The following is a 19,771-nucleotide window of genomic DNA, read 5'->3' as shown; positions in this document are numbered from 1 at the left end:
TGATGCCTCAGCTGGAAGACCCAGGCTCTTCACACAGGGCCTCCCAGAGGTCCAGAGATACTAGGCCACTTCCTTTTATTTAAGGATCCCAGTTAATTGAAAAAAAATAAAAATAAAAGCAAACAAACAAAAAAGGCACACAGAGTTACGAAAATTGTGGGGCATTTTTAATGTTATACTGAGCAAAGTAAAGCGTTAACCACTCCCACACCCCAGCACCGATAAACCGTAATTACGCTGTTTTAAGATAATTGCCAAGGGTTCTCAGGCTCCTAACTTCCAGCCGCACAACTGGTGGAGCGGCGTGGCGAGGAGGCGGGAGTTCATCAGGTGGATCTCTGGAGAGTCAGCGTCGGGAGACTGGCGAGGACGCCCCCAACCCAAAGACAAGGCCCCTGGGACAACCCCTCTCCACACCCCCTCACCAAACCCCTCAATCTCCAACCCCGCGGGCCCGGCAGGCCTCCCAGGCCGCGAGGCCGGCCCTCCATGCACCCACTCACCCGGCTCGGCCGAGCCCACCCTACCCTAGTAGCCCAGGGCGCCCGCGCACCCGGTGCCGCCGCCCCGCGAGCCGGGCCCCGCACCCAGGAGCCTCCACAGGAACCGTGGAGCTACAGGCGTGAGTCGGAGAGTGGGGTCCGGCGGCGACCCCCGCAAAGAGCCCGCGAGGGGGCGCGCGTCCCAGCGCTCAGCCGGCCTGCCACGACCCTCCTGCAGCGCCCGCCCGTGAGGGGCCGGCGGGAAGGCGGGGACTCGGTCCCCGCGCCACGCGGCTCGACCAATAGAAGCGCGCGCAGCGGGGCTCGGCGCCGACCACCTCGGTTGCTGAAAACCCGACGCGCGGGCGGCGGGCTCTAGGCGGGCGCCAGCGGACGGGCTCCCAGAGCACTCGAGGCCGGTGCGCGCCACCCCGCGGGTCCCGTGCGCGCGCCTGACCTCCCTTGCCCAGTCGGTGCGCGGCATCGCCCGGCCCCGATGGCCCCCGAGACCCCGGCCCAGGGGCCTACCCCGCGCTACTTCACCTGGGACGAGGTGGCGCAGCGCTCGGGACGCGACAAAGAGCGGTGGCTCGTGATTGACCGGAAGGTGTACAACATCAGCGAGTTCACCCGCCAGCACCCCGGGGGCTCCCGGGTCATCAGCCACTACGCGGGGCAGGACGCCACGGTGAGCGCTGCCAGACCAGGGAACGGGAGGAGGCGGGGCCGGGCGGTCGGAGCCAGGGGCTCAGCGCGCGAGACAAGAAATTTGGCACTCAGGGCCGAACACTCTTAATTCGGGGAGAAGCCGGGAGGCGCAGGAGCGTACCGGTTGCCAGGTGATTGGGTGTGCTGCGAAAACAGGATGCAAGGGCAGGAGAGAGGCTGCGAAAAGTGGAGTCTGGGGAGTAGGTAGGGAGGGAGGCCGGCAATGTGCACGCACAAACAAAGGGCCGCGCCATCGGTCCGTGCGCTCCGTCTGCTGCCAGGAGTCTGCGGTCTCCAGGCGTGGGCAGTCCCCGGAGCAGAGGTAGGAGGGAGGACAGCGGGGATGTGGAACCCCCGGACGGCGGCACTGCTGAGACCGAGGGAGGAGGGGTCAGTGGCAGGGAGAGGGATCAAGTCTTGACCTGTATGGGTGGCTGGGAGGGAAGCGCAGACGCGTCTGGACCGAGCATGTCGGACTAGACTGGCGAGCGTGAGCAGGGCAGAGAACGAGGGAACCACACTCGGGGATTTTCCTGAGGGGGGAAGCCACCTAGTGCCCGCTGCCTTAGGAACCCCTGCACAGGGTGAAGACCGGAGGGTGGGGAAGGGGCAGCACCGGCCAGAGAGGGCTAGCGCCTGCTCGTGCACAAAAGAGTGGGAGCAGCGTGCTGAAGGTCGGGGGGCGGGGGGGGGGCTGCATCAGCATACACTTAGCGAGGGCCCTGGAACAGTCCTGGAATCCTGTGGGAAGGTCACTCAGCCTCAGGCCAGCAGCGGTTTGCAGTCCTGGGCTGTAGGCCCGGTGCTGGGTCGCATCCTTCCTCCCTCAGGCCTCATTGCGGGCCAGCGCGCGTCCCAGCCCCGATTCTGTTGCTTCCCTCTCTAGACAACCTGCTCTCGGAACTAAAGCACCTAGCACTTCCCTTCTGGGTTTGAGAGCTGGGGGACCACTCCTTGGGACCCAAAGGTTGGAGCGTTCGCTTTGCCGTGTCCCCTCCCCCTATATCCTTCCCCCATCCTTCGCCTAGCGGCGTGACCCCTTCCACTGTCCCCAGCTTTCTCCCTGCCATCTCGGAGCGCGCCTCGGGCCACTAGGGTTCCCGTGATGTGGCGGTGCAGCCTAACGCGGTAAGGACCCGCCCCTCCCTCCGACGCGGCTGGCCTAGGAGTCCAGGCCTGAGCCTGTGCTCGTCTCCGGAGTAACCACTGGGGAGCTCAGGCAGTGGCCGAAGGCGAAGGTGTGGACTGGCGCATGCGTAGACAGAGCAGGCTCCTGCAGTGTGATTTAGGGCCGGGGCAGGCCGCAGCGGAGACCGCGATTGGTCCGGATGTGTGGTGCCACCGGCCGCCGGCTCCGCCCCGGCTCCCTCCGCCTCCAAGCTTGTGGCTTTGGGCCCGGGGCTGTCTGACTTTCAGGACATTAATCTCGTTAATCTAGTCACTGAGGACCCCACCTTGCGTAACCAAAATTAGTGCCCTAGGGCAGGGGGTGTTTAGAGTGGGAAGGGAAATATGGAACCCCAACCAGAACAGCAGCGGAGGGAAGGGGGAGAAATGCAAAAGTCCTCCAGTTGGACACAGGGAGTCTTCCTCAGCAATTTCATGAGACACCTAGAGGAAGGCCAGCCCAGGCAGGTCTTTCTGTGGTCGCCCTACCCGTGCTTCCTATTCCTTAGTGTGGTACCTACCCTTCTTCCTAGAACACAGTTGTTGGGTGATCCTGAGCTGTGGACACCAGGGACAGGTCTGAGCACTCTCAAAGGGCAGCTGCCTGGAGGGGGTGGGGTCTCTTTGAACTTGGGTACAGCCTCCTTGCTGGATCAGGAGGATGGTCTTCGGTGTGAGCCCTCCACAAGTGTTGGGGGGCCGGGCTGACTTGCTCACTGTTCTGCCTTCTCCCCAAACTTGCAGGATCCCTTTGTGGCGTTCCACATCAACAAGGGCCTTGTGAGGAAGTATATGAACTCTCTGCTGATTGGAGAACTGTCTCCGGAGCAGCCCAGCTTTGAGCCCACTAAGAATGTGAGACCCCGTTTGCTGTTTGGAGATCCTGCGGTTGTTGAGGGGCAGAGGGTAGAAGGAAGGCCTAGATATGATCACAGGTGACCACAATCGATAGTTCTTGGGAATCTTGAGATCCTTGCTTCTCCTGCATAGTCACTGGGTTGCAGGGCTTTGGAACCTGTGGTTCTCACAAGGCCACCACCACCATCCCCATCCTCAACATGAGACCTATCGACCGAGCACTTATTCTGTGCCAAGCGTAACATCATATAATCCACACACAGTTACAGATGAGAAAACTGAGTCTCAGAGAGGTTAAGCAACTCGGCCAAGGATCACGCCATTACTAAGTGGCAGAGCGGTGGCTTGAATGAATTCTGTTTAACTCCAAAGACCACATGCTCTTAGACTTGATCCCATAGCACCTCCTGTCATCCTTCCTCAGCATTGTGGTATCTTTACCTAGGACCGTGGGCTTCCCTCAGCTACCTTGGTGGGAGGGCCTTGAGCTTAAGAGGGTCCTTGGCTCCAGTGCTGGGTTGCATCTGGGGAGAATAACACCCTTTCCATCTCCACTCTTATACAGAAAGAGCTGACTGAGGAGTTCCGGGAGCTGCAGGCCACGGTGGAGCGGATGGGGCTCATGAAGGCGAACCCTGTCTTCTTCCTGCTGCACCTGCTGCACATCCTGTTGCTGGATGCCGCTGCCTGGCTCACTCTTTGGCTCTGTGGGACATCCTTCCTGCCCTTCCTCCTCTGTGCAGTGCTGCTCAGCACAGTTCAGGTGAGAGCCCTGGGCTTGTCAAGAACACAGCCAGCTCAGCTTCCACAGGGAAAGTTCTTTGTACCCCTCAGGAGGCCGAGGAGCCCTGTGACCAGGGCAGAGCTGAGGACATGCGGGAGAGTTGGTGCAGAAAGAGCACACGTTCCGTCGTGTGTGGCTTTCATCTGCTCGTCTTCACCACGTGTGCACCTTCATTTCTCCCACTGCCTCTCCAGCCGCTTCTCCCAGGGCTCCCTTCTTCCCGTGGCGTTTCTCCTCTGAAACTTCACGTTCAGGTTCTGTCACAGTCCAGCTGTGCCAGGAACCAAGATTCTGGTTTCTCAGCTGGGGCCGTAATACTTGGCTGTCAGAACCCATTAGTTAAGCCTTCTACTTGCCTGAGTTTGTCACTCTGTCCTGTTCTGTAGTTTGGATGCTCAGTCCAGCGGAAGTCACAGAACTCCAGAGCTGGGGACACTGAAGAACAGGGAAGGGGTAGTGATTTGCCCTAGCTCTCGTGTGAGTCAGCGGCGGAGCCAGAAGCAGGACCCAGGCTTCCTGACTCCTTTCCTGATGTGCTCAGTTAGGCCAGCACAGGCCTAGGTAGATGAAGGAAGAGGGAGAGGCCGAGTCAGTTGAGACAGATGCGGGGCTGGTGGGCTGCTCTCAGCGCTAGCCTTTCTCACCCAGGCCCAGGCTGGCTGGCTGCAGCATGACTTTGGACACCTGTCCGTCTTCAGCACCTCTACATGGAACCACCTGCTACATCATTTCGTGATTGGCCACCTGAAGGTCAATGGGACGGGGAGGGGCTCTCTGGAACTCCAGTCAACAGTGGGCTGCCTGGGGGAGGGGGGGCACCAGGCTTCCATACTCATGCCCCGCTTTTCTGTAGGGGGCCCCTGCCAGTTGGTGGAATCACCTGCACTTCCAGCACCATGCCAAGCCCAACTGCTTCCGCAAAGACCCGGACATCAACATGCACCCCTTCTTCTTTGCCTTGGGGAAGATCCTCTCTGTGGAGGTGAGCAGAGGTATTGGTGAAGGTCTCGGAGAATGGGAACCAGGCAGCACACAGGGCTTGCGGGGAAGTGCTCACAATGCTGTCAGTGTGGGCCAGACATTGGGGCCGGGCTGGCTGGCTGTTTGGAAGTTGTGGGACGCCACAGGCAGTAAGCAGGCTGCCCAGGACACTCACCTGTCCTCCCTCATGAGTTCAAGTCAGCAAATAGCTGTTGCAGAAAGGTACCCCACGCTGCTAAGGACCCAAAGGATGACCAGATTGCTGTGCAAACCCTGCTCGGCCTTGAAGGTGATGGATGGCCCTCCTTGCAGGTGCTTTTTTTTTTTTTTTCTTAATTAATTTTATTTATTTTTTTGGCTGTGTTGGGTCTTCGTTTCTGTGCGAGGGCTCTCTCTAGTTGCGGCAAGCGGGGGCCACTCTTCATCGCGGTGCGCGGGCCTCTCACTATCGCGGCCTCTCTTGTTGCGGAGCACAGGCTCCAGACGCGCAGGCTCAGTAGTTGTGGCTCACGGGCCTAGTTGCTCCGCAGCATGTGGGATCTTCCCAGACCAGGGCTCGAACCCGCGTCCCCTGCATTGGCAGGCAGATTCTCAACCGCTGCGCCACCAGGGAAGCCCCAGGTGCTTTTTAGACACTCCCACCCCAGGCAGTCAGCCCCCTGCACTTTGTAATCCTCTCTCTTACACAACGGCTACACTGGCTTACTCTTCCCTGATGCCCATTATCTAGAATATTCATTCACTGAGTAATTCTTCCCACCTGCCTGATCCTAGCCTGACTTTCAGGGTGGTCAGCACTGGGTTTGAGTTGTCATCTGAGGGTGTGAGCAACCATTATAATGTAGCTGCTAAAGCCTTGGGGTGGGTGGAGATCTGGTGAGCCTTTAGTGAGTGTAAAGAGATGGACGGCTGTGAGTGGCCAGTGGAATTCTTTAAAAAGTTAATGTAAAACCCTTTGACCCAAAACATTAAAAAAAATAAAATAAAATAAAACCCTTTGTCCCAAGGCTCTAGGCTATAGTCAGAGTTCTGCCAGGTCCCCCTCCCCCACTTCATGACACATTATAACATTTCAACATGCCAGGAATTAAACTGTTGTTAAATACACTTCAGTTCCAGGCATGAGTTCAAGATAGCCTGGCTCTCCTCTCCTCTCTGGCCATGAGGAGACCTCTGGGGGAAGGCTTTGGCAGCACTGGCTGTCGTAGCACCAGGAGCCCCTAGCTTGAGGCTTGTGTTTCCGCTGGCCACAAGGTCCTAATTTTCCCACTTCCTAAATAGGGACTTACTTGGTTTGCTCCATGCCCAACACTGTGCAAATGACAAGCCAGCCTTGGCCTCCCGTGGCTCCGGTGGCTCCTTAGAGGGTGTGGATTATTTACTGGGCAGAGCATGAGGCTCTGGTAGCACCTCTGGTGTCACTAGAAGATTTTAAAGAAAAGATGGGAGTCTTAAGTGGAAGAGAATCTTCTCACGCCACTGCTTCTGTTGCTTCTTGGTACTAAGGTTTTTAGGAAACTCCTATCTGCGGATGCTAAAAATAGAGAATGCCCTGGGAAAAAATAACTTTTTTTTTTTGCCTAGTTATGAGGCTGAGGTTAGGCTGTTAGGAAATGCGTGGGCTACAGGCTGCTTGGCGCTTGGTTCAGCCTCACTGGGTCCAGTTGGACTGAGCACTGATCCCTGGGCTGACCCAGTAGCATCCGCCCCAGTGCCTCCCAACTCTCCTGGACAACAAGGAAGTGCAGGGGACACTTCACCCGAAATACAACCTTTCTGGCCTCCAAGAGTTGAAACACAGTGGGGCAGTTATCAGGGTTGTAATGGCCATTACAATCCTAATTTGATTGCCATTCGAAGAGGCAGCCAGCGGACAGGGCTCCCTTCCCTAAGAGTCCCAAAATAAGGAGGCCAGAGTTCTGCCCACGCACCCCACCAAACAAGACAGATGCTCCTCTTACGGCTCCCCCCCCCCCCCCCCCCCCGTTAATGTTGCTCGGGATGGGATGAACTTCACCCCCACCTCCAGGTCATCAGCAAGGCTTGCTGCCTCCAGAACATATCCCAATCCATCGACTTCTCCTTCTCCCCTGCCTCCCATCCCTGGGTCTGGTCCATCTCAGGTCTGGATCATTGTTCCAGCCTCCTCACTGGTCTCCCTTCAACTCTACCTGCCCTCTACAGTTCATTCCCCCACCTCTAGCCAGAGTGAGCCTTTAAAGCGCGAAGCAGATAGTGCCACCTGCTGAAAGCCGTCCAGGGCTTCCCATCCCCACTGGAATTAAATCTAAACTCCTTACTGTGGCCTTCCCAGGGCTAAGGCTCAACATGATGTGGCCGTCCCTAGTTTTCTGGCTTTATCAACTATTCTCCCCTGTTATATTCATAGCCACACTGGCCTTCTTTCTGTCCCTTGAACATCCCAAACCTTTGTTCCCTCTGCTTTAAATGCTCTTCCCCCGAATGTCTGCATTGCTGGCTCCTTCTCACTATTCAGGTCTCAGTTCTGATGTCAGGGCCCCAGGAGGCCATATAGGACTACCCTAGCCAAAACGCTGCCTACCTCACTTTCTGTCATATTTTCCTGTTTTTAATCTGTAATTACCTTGAGCTCTGTCTACAAATTTATCACCAGCTTCCTCTCAGGTGATAAGCTCCACGAGGGTAGGAATTTTGTGTTCTTTATCTCTGTATCCTCACACCTAGAACAGTGCTGGGCACATTGATGCTCAATAAATAAATTGTTGCATGAATCACTTAATGGAGAAAGAAGGCTTCATTTAGCAGAAGTGCCTGGCACAGGATAAGGTATCAGTAAATGTCCTGTCAAAACAGTAGATGGACTCATGAAAGAAGGGTGAGCTGGCATTCTGCTCTGGCCTAGAGCTCCTCCTGTGCCCTGTGGTCGTCTGGTCGCCAGAACTAACCAGGACACAGCAACAGAAGGAGCCATGACTCGAGCACGAGCGCAGAGCTTCGCTGTCACGGTTTTGAGAGCTCCCGCTAGGGGACCCGGACTGACTGGCTAGCCTGGCGGCCCCAGCCTGTCTCTACGGCCACTCAGCTTACAAAATCACCACCAGCCGCTGGGGAAAACCTTGCCAGAACCTTCAGATTGCCAAGCTGATTTTGGTAATCTTTCCACAAATATTTGCCGAACTGTGCTTAGCTTTCAAGGGATTTTATAAAGCTCATGTTGACATTTGAAGAGACCGAAAGATTTGGAGAAGGTCAGGGGCTGGATGTAGAGGGGATCCTGGCCCTTATAAGGGTAAAAATTGTTGTCTGTGGAGACCTTGGTGTCAAAAAAGCACCAGATGGAGAAAGGAAGGGGAGGTGGAGGGGCCTGGAAACCTGACAGGGGCGTCTCGGGGTGAGCACAAGGAGTGCTGAGGACCTGCAGGCTCCGCTGTGCCCATGCCTCGTGTGGGCATGGGCCACCGAGCTGCGTCCATGGTGTGGCACACTTGGCAAATCCAACAGCCCGGGCTTCACGCGCCAGGAGCTGGAGGTAAGGCTGGGCTTGTTGGAGCCTTCCACAGCACCAGCAAGCTGACGGCCCCCGCAGGAGGCCTCGGCTCCTGAGCAGGGAGAAGCCAAGGTCACAAGGGGAGGGGAATGGGTGACTGGCCTGTGGGTGCTGATGTGTGTCTTCTTTCCTTCACAGCTTGGGAAACAGAAGAAAAAGTACATGCCATACAACCACCAGCACAGATACTTCTTCCTGAGTGAGTGTCCTCGTCCAGCACCGGGGGGCGGGGGGTGGGGTGCTGCCTCGGCAGGGGCTGCTGAAAGGATGTGAGGAGCAAATGCCCCTCCCGGGACTACGGTACTTGAAGTGAAGGCTGGAGGAAGTTCTCCACCTGGAACAGGGTGCCCCCTGCAAGGGGGCAGTCTACCTTCTCAAGGGGCAAAGGCAAGTGTTAGGCTGATGTTTGGTCAAAGGTCACTCGTGTTGGGGGCAAACTAGTTCCTCCAGCCCCACCCTGGCTTCCACAAGGGAACTGAATGGTGGGGGACCATCCCGACTAAGCCTGAAACCTCACTTTAAATCTTGTCAAACAGGCCAGGGCCAAGGTGACGCAGTGGGACACAGTCTAACACCCAGAAGGACAAAGGTAGATAGACTAGCAATGGGAGGATTGGACCTGAAGAGGGAGCTGAGGAGAAAACATTGCTGTGGTCATCTTAAGCTCTTTCTGAAGACTGCTGTGTATATTCCGTGCTTTAAAAATCTCCATAATGCCTAAAATTTTTTAAACCCTTTTAAAAATTCAAATTTTTAAAGGAAAGGAGGGGATGAGTCCATCGATCCCATTTTCGTTCAAAGGAATTTATCTTAACTGCCTGTTACTCCATCCCTGTGGAGAAAGGGGGAAGGGATAGAAGGGTGGAGCAGAAACGTCCAGAAAAAAGGTTAGAATTCATGGCACGTCAGGATAGAAGAGCCATGTGTGGGCATTGTAATGCCGGGCTTATAGGTGACAACAGGGCCCTGCAGAGAAGGGACACAGAAGGAAACTGACGAGCACATAGGACAGGACCTTCTTCAACTCCCAGTTCTAAGAGAAGCTCCTCCGCCCCTCTCCACAGCCGACCTCCAGGCTGCTTCAGGTTGGGTGGCACAAGCTTGTTTCCCTAGTCCAGGGAAGAGAGCTTTCAGCCTGTGAAGGATCAGCTGGGTTCCCCCCACTCGACACACACACTTTCCTGCTCCTGTCCCTTCACGTGCATGGTGGAGCAGCCAGGAGCACAGGGCAGATGATTGCAAGGACAGGCGTAGGGCCAGGAGGAAGGCCCCTGGTAGGGGCAGGGCTGCGGACGGCGCAGCTCCGGGAGGATGAGCAGTACCTTTTTAAAGGCACGGGAGCAGAGCAAGTTCCGTGCGTGGAGCTTGTCTCCCCAGCTATCCTTTTCCGTGGAAGAGAATGCCACGTTCCCCCCACCTCACCCTCTCAGCATCCACTGGGAGATTCTGCTCTCTTCAGACTTGCATTCATGCCCACCTTCAACGCCTGTCGGTTCCAATGGATTGAGGACTGCCGAGGCGGCTGGAGGGGCAACAGGAGGAGATGGCAGAGGGGCAGCCCTGTGCTGGAGGCCACCTGTCCAGCACCTAACTGGCCCTTTAGTGACCCTTCAGTGCTGCTCACAGCTCCCCCCTTGTGTCCATTTCCTCCCCAGTTGGGCCCCCAGCCTTGCTGCCTCTCTACTTCCAGTGGTATATTTTCTATTTTGTTATCCAGAGGAAGAAGTGGGTGGTAAGTATCCATGGCCCCCAAATCCCACATCCTTTGTCTCCAGTACCCTGAGGGATGGGAAGGGGGTTCTCCAGGGGAAGTCCCACTGAGATTTACTCCAGGCCTAATTTAGAGCAAAGTAACAGAACCAGGTATAGACCCTTTCTTATCTCTAGGTGAGATGATCTGGGCTCAGCAGGCAACCTGACTCCTGATGCCCTATTTAATTCAGCGAGTTATCTCCTGAGGTTACTGTGCTCGGCATAAAGCAGGGGCCAGGCTGGGGAGGGGGAAGATGAATAAGAGACGGCCCCTTCACTCAGGAAACTTCTGATGAAACAGGATGTGGTTGACACCAGACAAGAGGTACAGGCAGGAGGTTTGGGGATTTTGAAAGGGGCCTGACTGCATCGGGCTGGATGGGAGGCATCAGGAAAGACTTGGCGAAGGCACTTACCTAGCTGGCCTTGGAGGACAGGCGGAGGCGGGGGAGTCGGGATGGACTTTGAGCAGAGAAGCTGGGAATTAAGGGGCGAATCTGGGCACTGGACATGTGGTGGAGGACTCGGGTGTCAGGGGAGGAGGGTGGTGCAGAAAACTGATCAGCGATTTGATCAGGGCACTGGCACAGACTGAGCCACGATCCTGGAAGACTCACTTGGCAGCGTAGAAGTGAGTCAAGGGGTGAAGGATGGAGACGGGTTGGGAGGAAGGGGAGGCAGGGAGACCTGGCACCTGTGAGGGAAACAGGCAAGGAGGGCTGGGGGCGCCACTAGGAACGGAGCGGAGCTAGATGGTGCCGGACGGGGCAGGTGAGAGAGGCTGCCGTGAGCACTCCGGTCTGAGGACCGGGGAGGATGGCTGCTCCACGCAGAGGAACAAGTGCCGTGAGAGGAGAGGTGCTTTGTGCCGTCACAGGGCTCTGCCTCTCGCTGCAGGACTTGGCCTGGATGATCAGCTTCTACGTCCGCATCTTCCTCACTTACGTGCCGCTGCTGGGACTGAAGGGCTTCCTGGGCCTCTTCTTCATGGTCAGGTAGTACTTGATGGGGGAGGAGGGAGCAGCGCAGAGAAGATGTGTGGGAGTAACCAGTCTGGTCTGGGGGCGTTGGCTGGGGAAGGTGGCGGGGTTGGAGCAGCTTCTGAGCGAGAGTCAGAACTCTGGGCTCTGCCTGTACTGGTTTTGTCTGGGTGCCATGTCCACCAGGTTCCTGGAAAGCAACTGGTTTGTGTGGGTGACACAGATGAACCACATCCCCATGCACATTGATTACGACAGGAACGTGGACTGGGTCTCCACCCAGGTGAGGGACAGTCGCTTGGAAGACCTGGGCGCAACTAATAAGAAGGGTGGGTGGGCACAGACCCAGGGTAGGCGGTGGGCGGTGGTAACAACAGACGCTCCCAAACCTTGCCTCGTTAGCTTGAAGCTTCTCTCCTGCCACCACGTGGAGAAGGGAGTGACCAGGGACAGGCCAGCTTTGCCTGGAGAAGGCTGGGCTGGCCTTTCCATCTGGTACCCAGAGCCATGCTCCCCCGACCTTCTCCTCCAGCTCCAGGCAACATGCAATGTCCATAAGTCGGCCTTCAATGACTGGTTCAGTGGCCACCTCAACTTCCAGATTGAGCACCAGTGAGTAGGGAGGCCTGGGAAGCAGGGACCTGGGGAGGGTCCACGTAGGAGGGGGATGGGGGGTCAGAGGAGCTGGAGCCACTGACTGTCCCCTGTTCTCCGTGAAGTCTCTTCCCCACGATGCCTCGACACAGTTACCACAGAGTGGCTCCCCTGGTGCAGTCCCTGTGTGCCAAGCATGGCATAGAGTACCAGTCCAAGCCCCTGTTCTCAGCCTTTGCCGACATTGTCCAGTGAGTATCTGAGCCTGGGAAGAGGGCTGGGAGGGCCGGAAGAGGGCAGGGCAGTGGGGTCAGTGGTGAAGTATGGGGTGGGAGCCACAGGAAGGTGTCCCCAGGTCGTCTGGAATGGAGGTCACCAAGGCCAGGTGCTCTGTTGGTCTTGTGGCCAGTTTGGGCCTTTGCTCTCAGTGCCATGGCCCAAGCCCTTTCTCAGAAGCAAAGGGGAGGCGAGTGCTCACGTCAAGGGGGCCTTACATCACCTCTGGAGGGCCTCACTGCTGCACTTCTGGCGGGTATGGCTTTGGGGCTCCTCTCCACTCTGTCTCCCTCACTGCCTGCTCCCATCTTGTCCCCTCAGCTCACTGAGAGAGTCCGGGCAGCTCTGGCTAGATGCCTATCTCCACCAATAAGAGCAGCCTCCCATCTGGAAGAAGAGCCTTGGAGCCAAAGCAGAGGGGGGCTTGGGGACAATGCCACTACAATCCTAACACTCAGAGGGGGTGGGTTTGAGGAGATAAAGGCTCTGACTCAAACCCCTCCCCTTTATCTTCTAGGCACAGATCTAAGACCCAAAGAGGGGTGCGCAAGCCCCCTGGAAGGAGGGGTGGAGCTGTTGGGACAGGGATGTGAAAGTTTTGTTTCCTTTTTTGTTTAGCAGATGCAAGTGGTTGGTGGCCAAAGAGGGAGTCAGGAGGGTGTTAGAATAGGGAGGATCTACCGAGCCCAGAAATCAGGAAGAGATTTAGCACTAAAATTCCACCCAGGGGACTTCCCTGGCGGTCCAGTGGTTAAAACTTTGTGCTTCCAATGCAGGGGGCACAGGATCAATCCCTGGTTGGGGAACGAAGACCCCACATGCCGCGCGGTGTGGCCAAAAAAAAAAAAATTCCATCCAGGAAAGGGAGGAGCTCATCCCACTGGTCCACTTCTCAGTGCCTTCTCCACTCTTGCTTGCAAACCTCAGAGTTTCGCAGGCTGGAGGAGGACAGAGCAGCTGAACCTTCTGGGCAAGATTTAGAAAGGAAGCATTAGCGCCTGAGGCCTGGCAGCTTGGCTCACTCTAGGGCTAGGTGTGACCCATGTCTGCCTCAGGCTCCTGGAGAAGCAATTTTTCCACTTTTAGAAGCAGGGAGGGCAAAGGCCAGGGCTGTGGTATTGGAGGCATCTGGCCCTGAAGGATGCTGGCACTACAGGATTTGGTCCCACATTCCATCCAGGGTACCAAAGGAGCATAAGGTCCCAGGGCTTGCCAAAACAGCCAGCAGAGAGTCGCTGGCCATTAAAAATCCTTTCAGCTTTTGATTCACCTCTTTTGACCACCACCCAAGGGAGAGAATGACCACCACCCAAGGGAGAGAACACTCCTAGGATGGGGAGTCTACTTCTTGCTCCATAAGCAGGTGGGACGACGGGGCGCTTAGTCTTCTCCTCCATAGGAACAAACGGGCTCCCAGTGGTTTCCCTTTGCTCCCCGACCTGTAATTCCAAATTTAATAAAGTAGCAGTTAGTGAGCACATAGTGACCAAGCTGGGAGAGGGTGAATTACCAGTCATGACGAAAACGCAGGGTTCAGTCATAAAGAATATAAGGGCTGTACGAGATTTTCCATAACCTAAATTATGTTACAGCATTACTTTTGAGCAGGGGCAGTGGGTTAAGTGTAATGACTTCATAGTTCTAACCGGAAATAGGAAGGGAAAAACACAGACGTTTGTGATCATCATGGCTGCCCTTCAGCATCCTTACTCTGGCAATTCTGTTCAAGTACCTTTCTCTGCTGGAGACCAGGTAGGAATTTAGGAGAATCTCTTAAAGGTGTATCAGTCTAATACTGAAATACAATTTTTTTAATCTCCTGGTTTTTTAAAAGATAGAAACAGTTTAACCCATCTCTAGAGAGTGAACACAGGACTGTGCCCCATGGGTTGCCAACATTCACACCCTCTCCCCTTCCCACACCCACAGCCTTGCAGGTGAGGTGAGAGGATCATTCACCTGTCCCAACAGCATCTACTCGAAGCATATTGAGCATTTTGGACACTGGAAAGAAAGTACCTTAAACTACAAGGAAAAAGCAGAGACCTGGGAGAATTCATATTTAGTTTAGGAAAGGAATGGCAAGGAGATGAGAATGGTAATCAGGGAGATGAAGGTCCTAAGGCATGTTGGGGTGGGATTAGAGGCACCACCTAACGGAAAGGCTGTTGTGATTACTTAGAGGTTTGTCAAAACAAAGACAGACTGAAACACACACACGCACACACGGCAGAACAGGTTACAGAAGATTTTAGATCTTTTCCATTTGGGCAGAACCTGGCTTAAAACAGTCTGGGTAGAACAATTAGGAGCAGAATTGGAGAGTTCTACTTTCATTGGCTCCTTCATTCCAGAATAGGTGCTGAACCCAGCCTATCAAGCCATCTGGCTTTGGGCCCAGGCTGCCCAATCTGAGCAAAGCTTGTGAAAATTACTGAGCCAAGTCCGAGCCCTCAAGGCACCTCAGCCACTGTGGCCTTCTCTCCTTAGCCTGGACCACTGTGGTCTCACATGGCCACAAAGGGACAGGCTAGTGACAAAAATCTCAGACGTTGCAAGGTAACATGAGTGATCTCAAATCCAAACAATGACATGAGAAAACAGGATTAGAGAGGATAAGTTGCCTCTGGTCATAGATGTGGCAGAACTAACATTTGAACTCACTTTTTAAAAACTCCAACTTACATGCTTATCTTTGTTACTTTCATCTTCCTACCACTTTGCCGGAGGCATTTTAATTAGACCCAATATCAGCATCCTTTTTGTGTGTGCCAATTTTGTTACCACATGCCAATGGAGTAAAACTGAGAAATAAAGGTAATTTTGACCAGACGAAGGCTGTTGTAATCCATGATGCTCTCCTGCATCTGTTGACAGGAGTCCCTGTACCTCTGCTACAAGTTACTATCCGCCTCTGGCTCTCACTTCTTTCTGAATATGAGTCCCCATACTGACTCCCCCTTGCCTAAGTCCCTTGGGGCAGAGGGAGGATCATCAGGCTGCTGTGGAAACACCAAGGCACAGCTGGACTGTGGCAAGGAGAAGAAAGGCCAGCCCATTCCCATGATGCCCATGTGTTCCAATGCTAGACTGTGTGCGCTAGCGAATTCTAGTGTTTAGTGCACTGCTTCCTTCTACCATGAGGCAATGCCCTCACCCTTTTAAACTCTGATAGTCTGTGTAGGTAGTCTCCATAAGTTTCCTTTTTGCCTAAATCTCTGTAAGGCATAACACCTCAGAGCTGGACTGCAAAGCAATGCCCTTTTAACCACTGCCCTACTAGAACAGCTCTCCTCTCCAAGCGAGAATATTAGAATGTGCCAGGGCTTCCCTGGTGGCTCAATGGTTAAGAATCCACCTGCCAATGCAGGGGACACGGGTTCAAGCCCTGGTCTGGGAAGATTCCACATGCCGCAGAGCAACTAATGCGCCACAACTACTGAGCCTGCACTCTAGAGCCCGTGAGCCACAACTACTGAGCCCGCGTGCCTAGAGCACATGCTCTGCAACAAGAGAAGCCACCGCAATGAGAAGCCTGCGCACCACAACGAAGAGTAGCCCCCACTCGCTGCAACTAGAGAAAGCCTGCGCAGCTACTTAGACCCAGTGCAGCCAAAAATAAATATAAATAAAAATAAATTTATTTTAAAAAATGTGCTAAATAGAATTTGCAGGATTGATTTTCCCTGCAGTGGTTAATCAACTGGAAAAGACCAGGTAACTCAACTTCAAAAATAAAAGGAAAACAAACCACGCTACCTGCTACCACAGGGGACAGGCCCTTAACTTGAGCTACTGCGCTGAGGTGGTTAACACCTAAGTCTTCCCACCTCTGGGCCCCATCACCATTACTGCAGGCTTAGAATCAAATTACCTGAATGAGAAAATGGAGCTCAGGGAAATTCCCTGGCGGTCCAGTGGTTAGGACTCCACACTTCCACTGCAGGGGGCACAGGTCTGATCCCTGGTCGGGGAATGAAGATCTCGCATGCTGCGTGGTGCAGCCAAACAAAAAACGGAGCTCAAATAAGTTGTGTGGCTTGCTTCAATCTGGAAAATTGGTTTCATTTGTCAACTGCTAGAGACAGAGCAGTGAACAGATAACTAAGATCAAGAGTTTGAAAACTGCTAGTCTTTAGTCTTCTACCTGCTTAATCTGTTGAAATATTGTCAACTTAGATTTCAGACCACTTAAGCGTCCTTGGTTAACTTTAAATGGCAGTAAGTGACAGGAATGCTACAAAATTAGAAACTCAAACAGGACAGCCCCCATCAAGTTTTATTAGGATTATAAAAATTTCAGTACAAAAACATTCCACCTCTATGAAATACAGTAACCTGAAGTTGACGTCACAAAGGGAACAAGAAAGTGATTTTTGAATGGCAGCTTTCACAATTTACAAACTGGTAAAGTAAATGCTTGGATGCTATGAAGTAGTTGATCTAAATTGTGAGGATTTCTCAAAGGAGCTCCTCTATCTCACACAGTAGGTGGAAAACTAGAGATTCGTTCAATTTATTAAAACTCCTTTCCCAGCAAGATAAACTAGGCATCATCCTCTAAATGGCTGAAGTACTGCCAAAGCTGCTTTGGCCATTCTATGGAGCATGGTGCCATCTTGTGGCCACTCTCAAACCACCCATTTTACTACAGTGCAATTCCAGCACGTTAACTTGGAGTGAAAAGAACATTTTATACTGCCTGAAACCTGGGGCACTTGAGATGTCTTCAAATGTTCTCAAAGAACAGGACATTCTGGTTACTTTTATAATTTTATTGACTCTTTTCTCCTCATATCTTTCACAACAAAAAACCCAGCATCTTATCCCAAAGTTTCAACTCAATTAACTGCCTCAGAGAGGCCATGTGAAGCACCACCACTTTATGCCTCTGAATAACCACTGTAAAGACTAGAGTTATGTACATAGCAAGTTCAAGTTTCTGCCCACCTCAGGACACACAGCTGGTAATCAAACCCTTGTTGCCAACTCCAGGGACTCTGCCTATCTTATTTCTCGGCAGCTCTTCCCATCTGTTTAAGACTGCATCTTCCTGATGGCTACCCTTCAGGGTGGGTCACGGCTGAGCCAAAGAGAAGCACAGTCTAGTCCCACGGTCACCTCCCACCAGCCACCAGTTGGCCAGGCAGGAAATCATTTCCAGTCTTCTGTCTCCACCATTTATCTCCCTCTTTCTTCTTCAAAACTTGTTGCTATCACTTTCACGTAACAATGGATTCAGTGTCCATTAAATTGCCCGAGAGGCGGCTTGAGCCTGACATACTTTCCTGAGCTAAAAAAGAAGAAAACAACAAACCTCTGTGGCCTTCCTGCCATGAGATCAAGTAACAAAGGGAAAAGCACTACCGAGCAGGGTGGTGCTAGGGAAGCAATGCAAGCCCCTCCCCACCCCCACGGAGGTTTCTCCAGCGCCAGCTCTTGCGGGTACAACACGGCAGATATTCTGGGGTCAAGGAGGTATAATGGAGGGAAACCCGTTTATTTTCCCCTTTTGAACTTCCCTGCGGCCCCAGTCTTTGCCTTCTTCTTAGCGGACCCCTTGGGTTCTGGCTCCTTGCGCTTAGCTGAAGACAGGGAGCCAGTCACCTTGAAGAAATCATCCAGGCGGCCCTGGGTGCTGCCCTGGCGGCTCTTGCTCAGCCTCCTGACCCCACTGCGGATTCGCTCCTCGGAGAACTGCTTTTCACCACACATGAACTTGACGAGCTCTTCTTCATTTGGCTCGCTCCACTTCAGCTCCACAGATTCCGGGTCCAGCACCTCGGGCTCCAGGAAGAGCTGCTGGGCCTCCTTGTGGAGCCAATTTTCTGGCACAGGGTACTTGTTGGGGTCGAGCCGCCGCACGATCTCCTCGATGCTCTTGTGCTTCTGGATTAGGTCCACGGCCCGCTTGGGCCCAATGCCCCGAATGGTCTCACAGTAGTCACTGCCCAGCAGGATGCATAGATCCACAAACTGCTCCTGGCTCAGGCCCAGCTCCTGCAGAATCCGGCTCAGGTGGAACTCCTGGATGGGCAGCTTCTTGGCCTCGCTAGCAGTCAGGTGCCGCATGAGCACAGGGCTGCCAAAGGTCAGGCAATCCATGTCCTCGGTGGCCGCGGCATAGACCCTGCCGGCCTTCACCAGGGCGGCACAGCTGGCCTCAGCCTCGCTGGGCGCATCGAGGTATGGGATGCCCATGAGGCTCAGGAGATGCTTGCACTCATCATTGTGTTGCTTGGTGACCTTCACCAGCCGCTTCGTAAACTTCTCCACCTCCCCTTCGGCCCCAGCAGCCTGGGCCTGCTGCAGCTGCTTCTCCGCCTCAGCCCGCCGCTCGCTGCGTTTGGCCAGCTCCCCTGACTTGAGCTGCGGCGGCTTGCCGTCAAAGACGTACACGGGCTTGATGCCGTTCTCCACCATGCGGATGGTGCGGTAGAACATGCCCATCAGGTGGCTGGTGGTCTCACCCTCCTCATTCTGCAGCACATCCCCCCCTTGGCGAACAGCTATTAGGAACTGATAAATGCTCATGGAGGCATCGATAGCCACCTTGCGGCCAAAGTAGCTCTTGATGTCATTCTCCCGGATGGCACTGGGGGCCACGTCGGCAATCAGTCTGGCCAGTCCTTGAATTCCCATAGCAATACAGAGGGACAGCTAAAAGAGAAAGGCAGGTAAGACAAGGAGGAACTTAAAGGATGCAAAAGGAGGAAGGGTTACCAGGGGTGCTATCTCACCAACTTCACGCCCTCGGCTAAACGTATCTAGCACAACAAAACGACACCAAGTCAGCACCTCGGAAGATGAGAAGAACAAGACAAGGCTCCCATCGTCAAGAAACGTACAGTCCGGTAAGGAAGTCCACTCAATTAATACTAAGGCCTCCTGAGAGTTAACTGAGATAACAGACAAAAACCCCCGACAAACATTAGGTGCTCTGTAAACGTTCTCCCTGCAGAACCCACTCGATCCTTTGGTTCGTGCCTCAAGCTGCCTGCTTTGCTAGAACGTGGACCGAGGGGACAACGCCTCGTTAGCCGGGCATCCTCCCCCTGCGTCCGACAAACGCAGGCAGGAAAGGGATGTGAACGAGTGCAGCTCAAAAAAATGTCTCTCCTCCAGGAGCTTAGTCACAATACACAACGACCTCATGAGCTGGGAATTATCTTCTTTCTACAAATGATGAAAGAGGCTCGGAAGTTAAGCGACTGGCCCTGGGCTCATAGCGGGAAAAGTGGCGGGCCCGCCTGACTGCGAATCCCGCGCTCGCTCCGCCCCGCCCGCGGCAGCCGCCGGCCTTCCCCAGCACCCGAGGCAAAACGGCCCGCCGCTCTCGGAGACGCTTCCGGAGGGTCTCACCTGGCCTCTCGGGCGCTCCGGCGTGGCCCAGGACAGATCTCAGCCCAACTCCCTCCTCAGCGCCGCCGCCTCCTAGGCACTAGCCGCTGATACCCTCTCACTCCGCCGCCTTCCAAAGCCCGCGCTCCCGTCACGTGACCTGCCGCGGCGAACAGCCTCCTGGGAAGTGTAGTACAGGCCCCGGCCCTCTCGGCCAGCTTCTCTCACGACAAACAGTCCCGCCAGGGTGAACGGACTCGCTCAGCGAGCCGACCCTACCCTTCTCTACCGCTTGCTGCCACTCCACCACGGTCGCCCC

General features: G+C 54.5%; 2 protein-coding genes across 4 annotated transcripts; one reads left to right on the top strand and one right to left on the bottom strand.

Annotated features, from left to right (window-relative positions):
- Positions 1–783: 783 nt before the first annotated feature.
- Positions 784–14,939, top strand: FADS1 (fatty acid desaturase 1). Of its 3 annotated transcripts, none has more exons than XM_061201859.1 (12): positions 784–1,170; positions 3,102–3,212; positions 3,781–3,978; positions 4,648–4,749; positions 4,853–4,981; positions 8,648–8,708; positions 10,165–10,241; positions 11,159–11,256; positions 11,428–11,524; positions 11,774–11,853; positions 11,961–12,086; positions 12,433–14,939. In XM_061201859.1, the coding sequence occupies exons 1-12, from the start codon at positions 979–981 to the stop codon at positions 12,482–12,484; spliced, it is 1,323 nt and encodes a 440-aa protein (XP_061057842.1). In that variant the 5' UTR covers positions 784–978; the 3' UTR covers positions 12,485–14,939. The 3 variants fall into 3 exon arrangements, with proteins under 3 accessions (XP_061057842.1, XP_061057844.1, XP_061057843.1); XM_061201861.1 differs by lacking the exon at positions 784–1,170 and adding an exon at positions 1,228–1,321; XM_061201860.1 differs by lacking the exon at positions 784–1,170 and adding an exon at positions 1,387–1,512.
- A 1,957-nt stretch (positions 14,940–16,896) lies between these two features.
- On the bottom strand, positions 16,897–19,568 carry FEN1 (flap structure-specific endonuclease 1). Its single transcript, XM_061203462.1, has 2 exons — positions 19,474–19,568; positions 16,897–18,771 (listed from the first exon to the last, which is right to left on the bottom strand). Exon 2 carries the CDS (start codon positions 18,751–18,753, stop codon positions 17,611–17,613), a length of 1,143 nt encoding a protein of 380 aa, XP_061059445.1. The 5' UTR covers positions 18,754–18,771; positions 19,474–19,568; the 3' UTR covers positions 16,897–17,610.
- Between the last annotated feature and the right edge of the window lie 203 nt (positions 19,569–19,771).

The sequence above is a fragment of the Eubalaena glacialis genome, chromosome 10, assembly GCF_028564815.1.
Source record: "Eubalaena glacialis isolate mEubGla1 chromosome 10, mEubGla1.1.hap2.+ XY, whole genome shotgun sequence".
Classification (NCBI taxonomy): domain Eukaryota; kingdom Metazoa; phylum Chordata; class Mammalia; order Artiodactyla; family Balaenidae; genus Eubalaena; species Eubalaena glacialis.
This window is presented reverse-complemented; position numbering and strand designations above follow the sequence as displayed.

Coding starts and splice junctions, on each gene's coding strand:
- FADS1 (XM_061201859.1), top strand. CDS start 979: ATGGCCCCCGAGACCCCGGCCCAGGGGCCTACCCCGCGCTACTTCACC. Junction 8,709..10,164: donor GCACAGATACTTCTTCCTGA/GTGAGTGTCCTC, acceptor TTTCCTCCCCAG/TTGGGCCCCCAGCCTTGCTG. Junction 11,257..11,427: donor GGCCTCTTCTTCATGGTCAG/GTAGTACTTGAT, acceptor CATGTCCACCAG/GTTCCTGGAAAGCAACTGGT.
- FEN1 (XM_061203462.1), bottom strand. CDS start 18,753: ATGGGAATTCAAGGACTGGCCAGACTGATTGCCGACGTGGCCCCCAGT.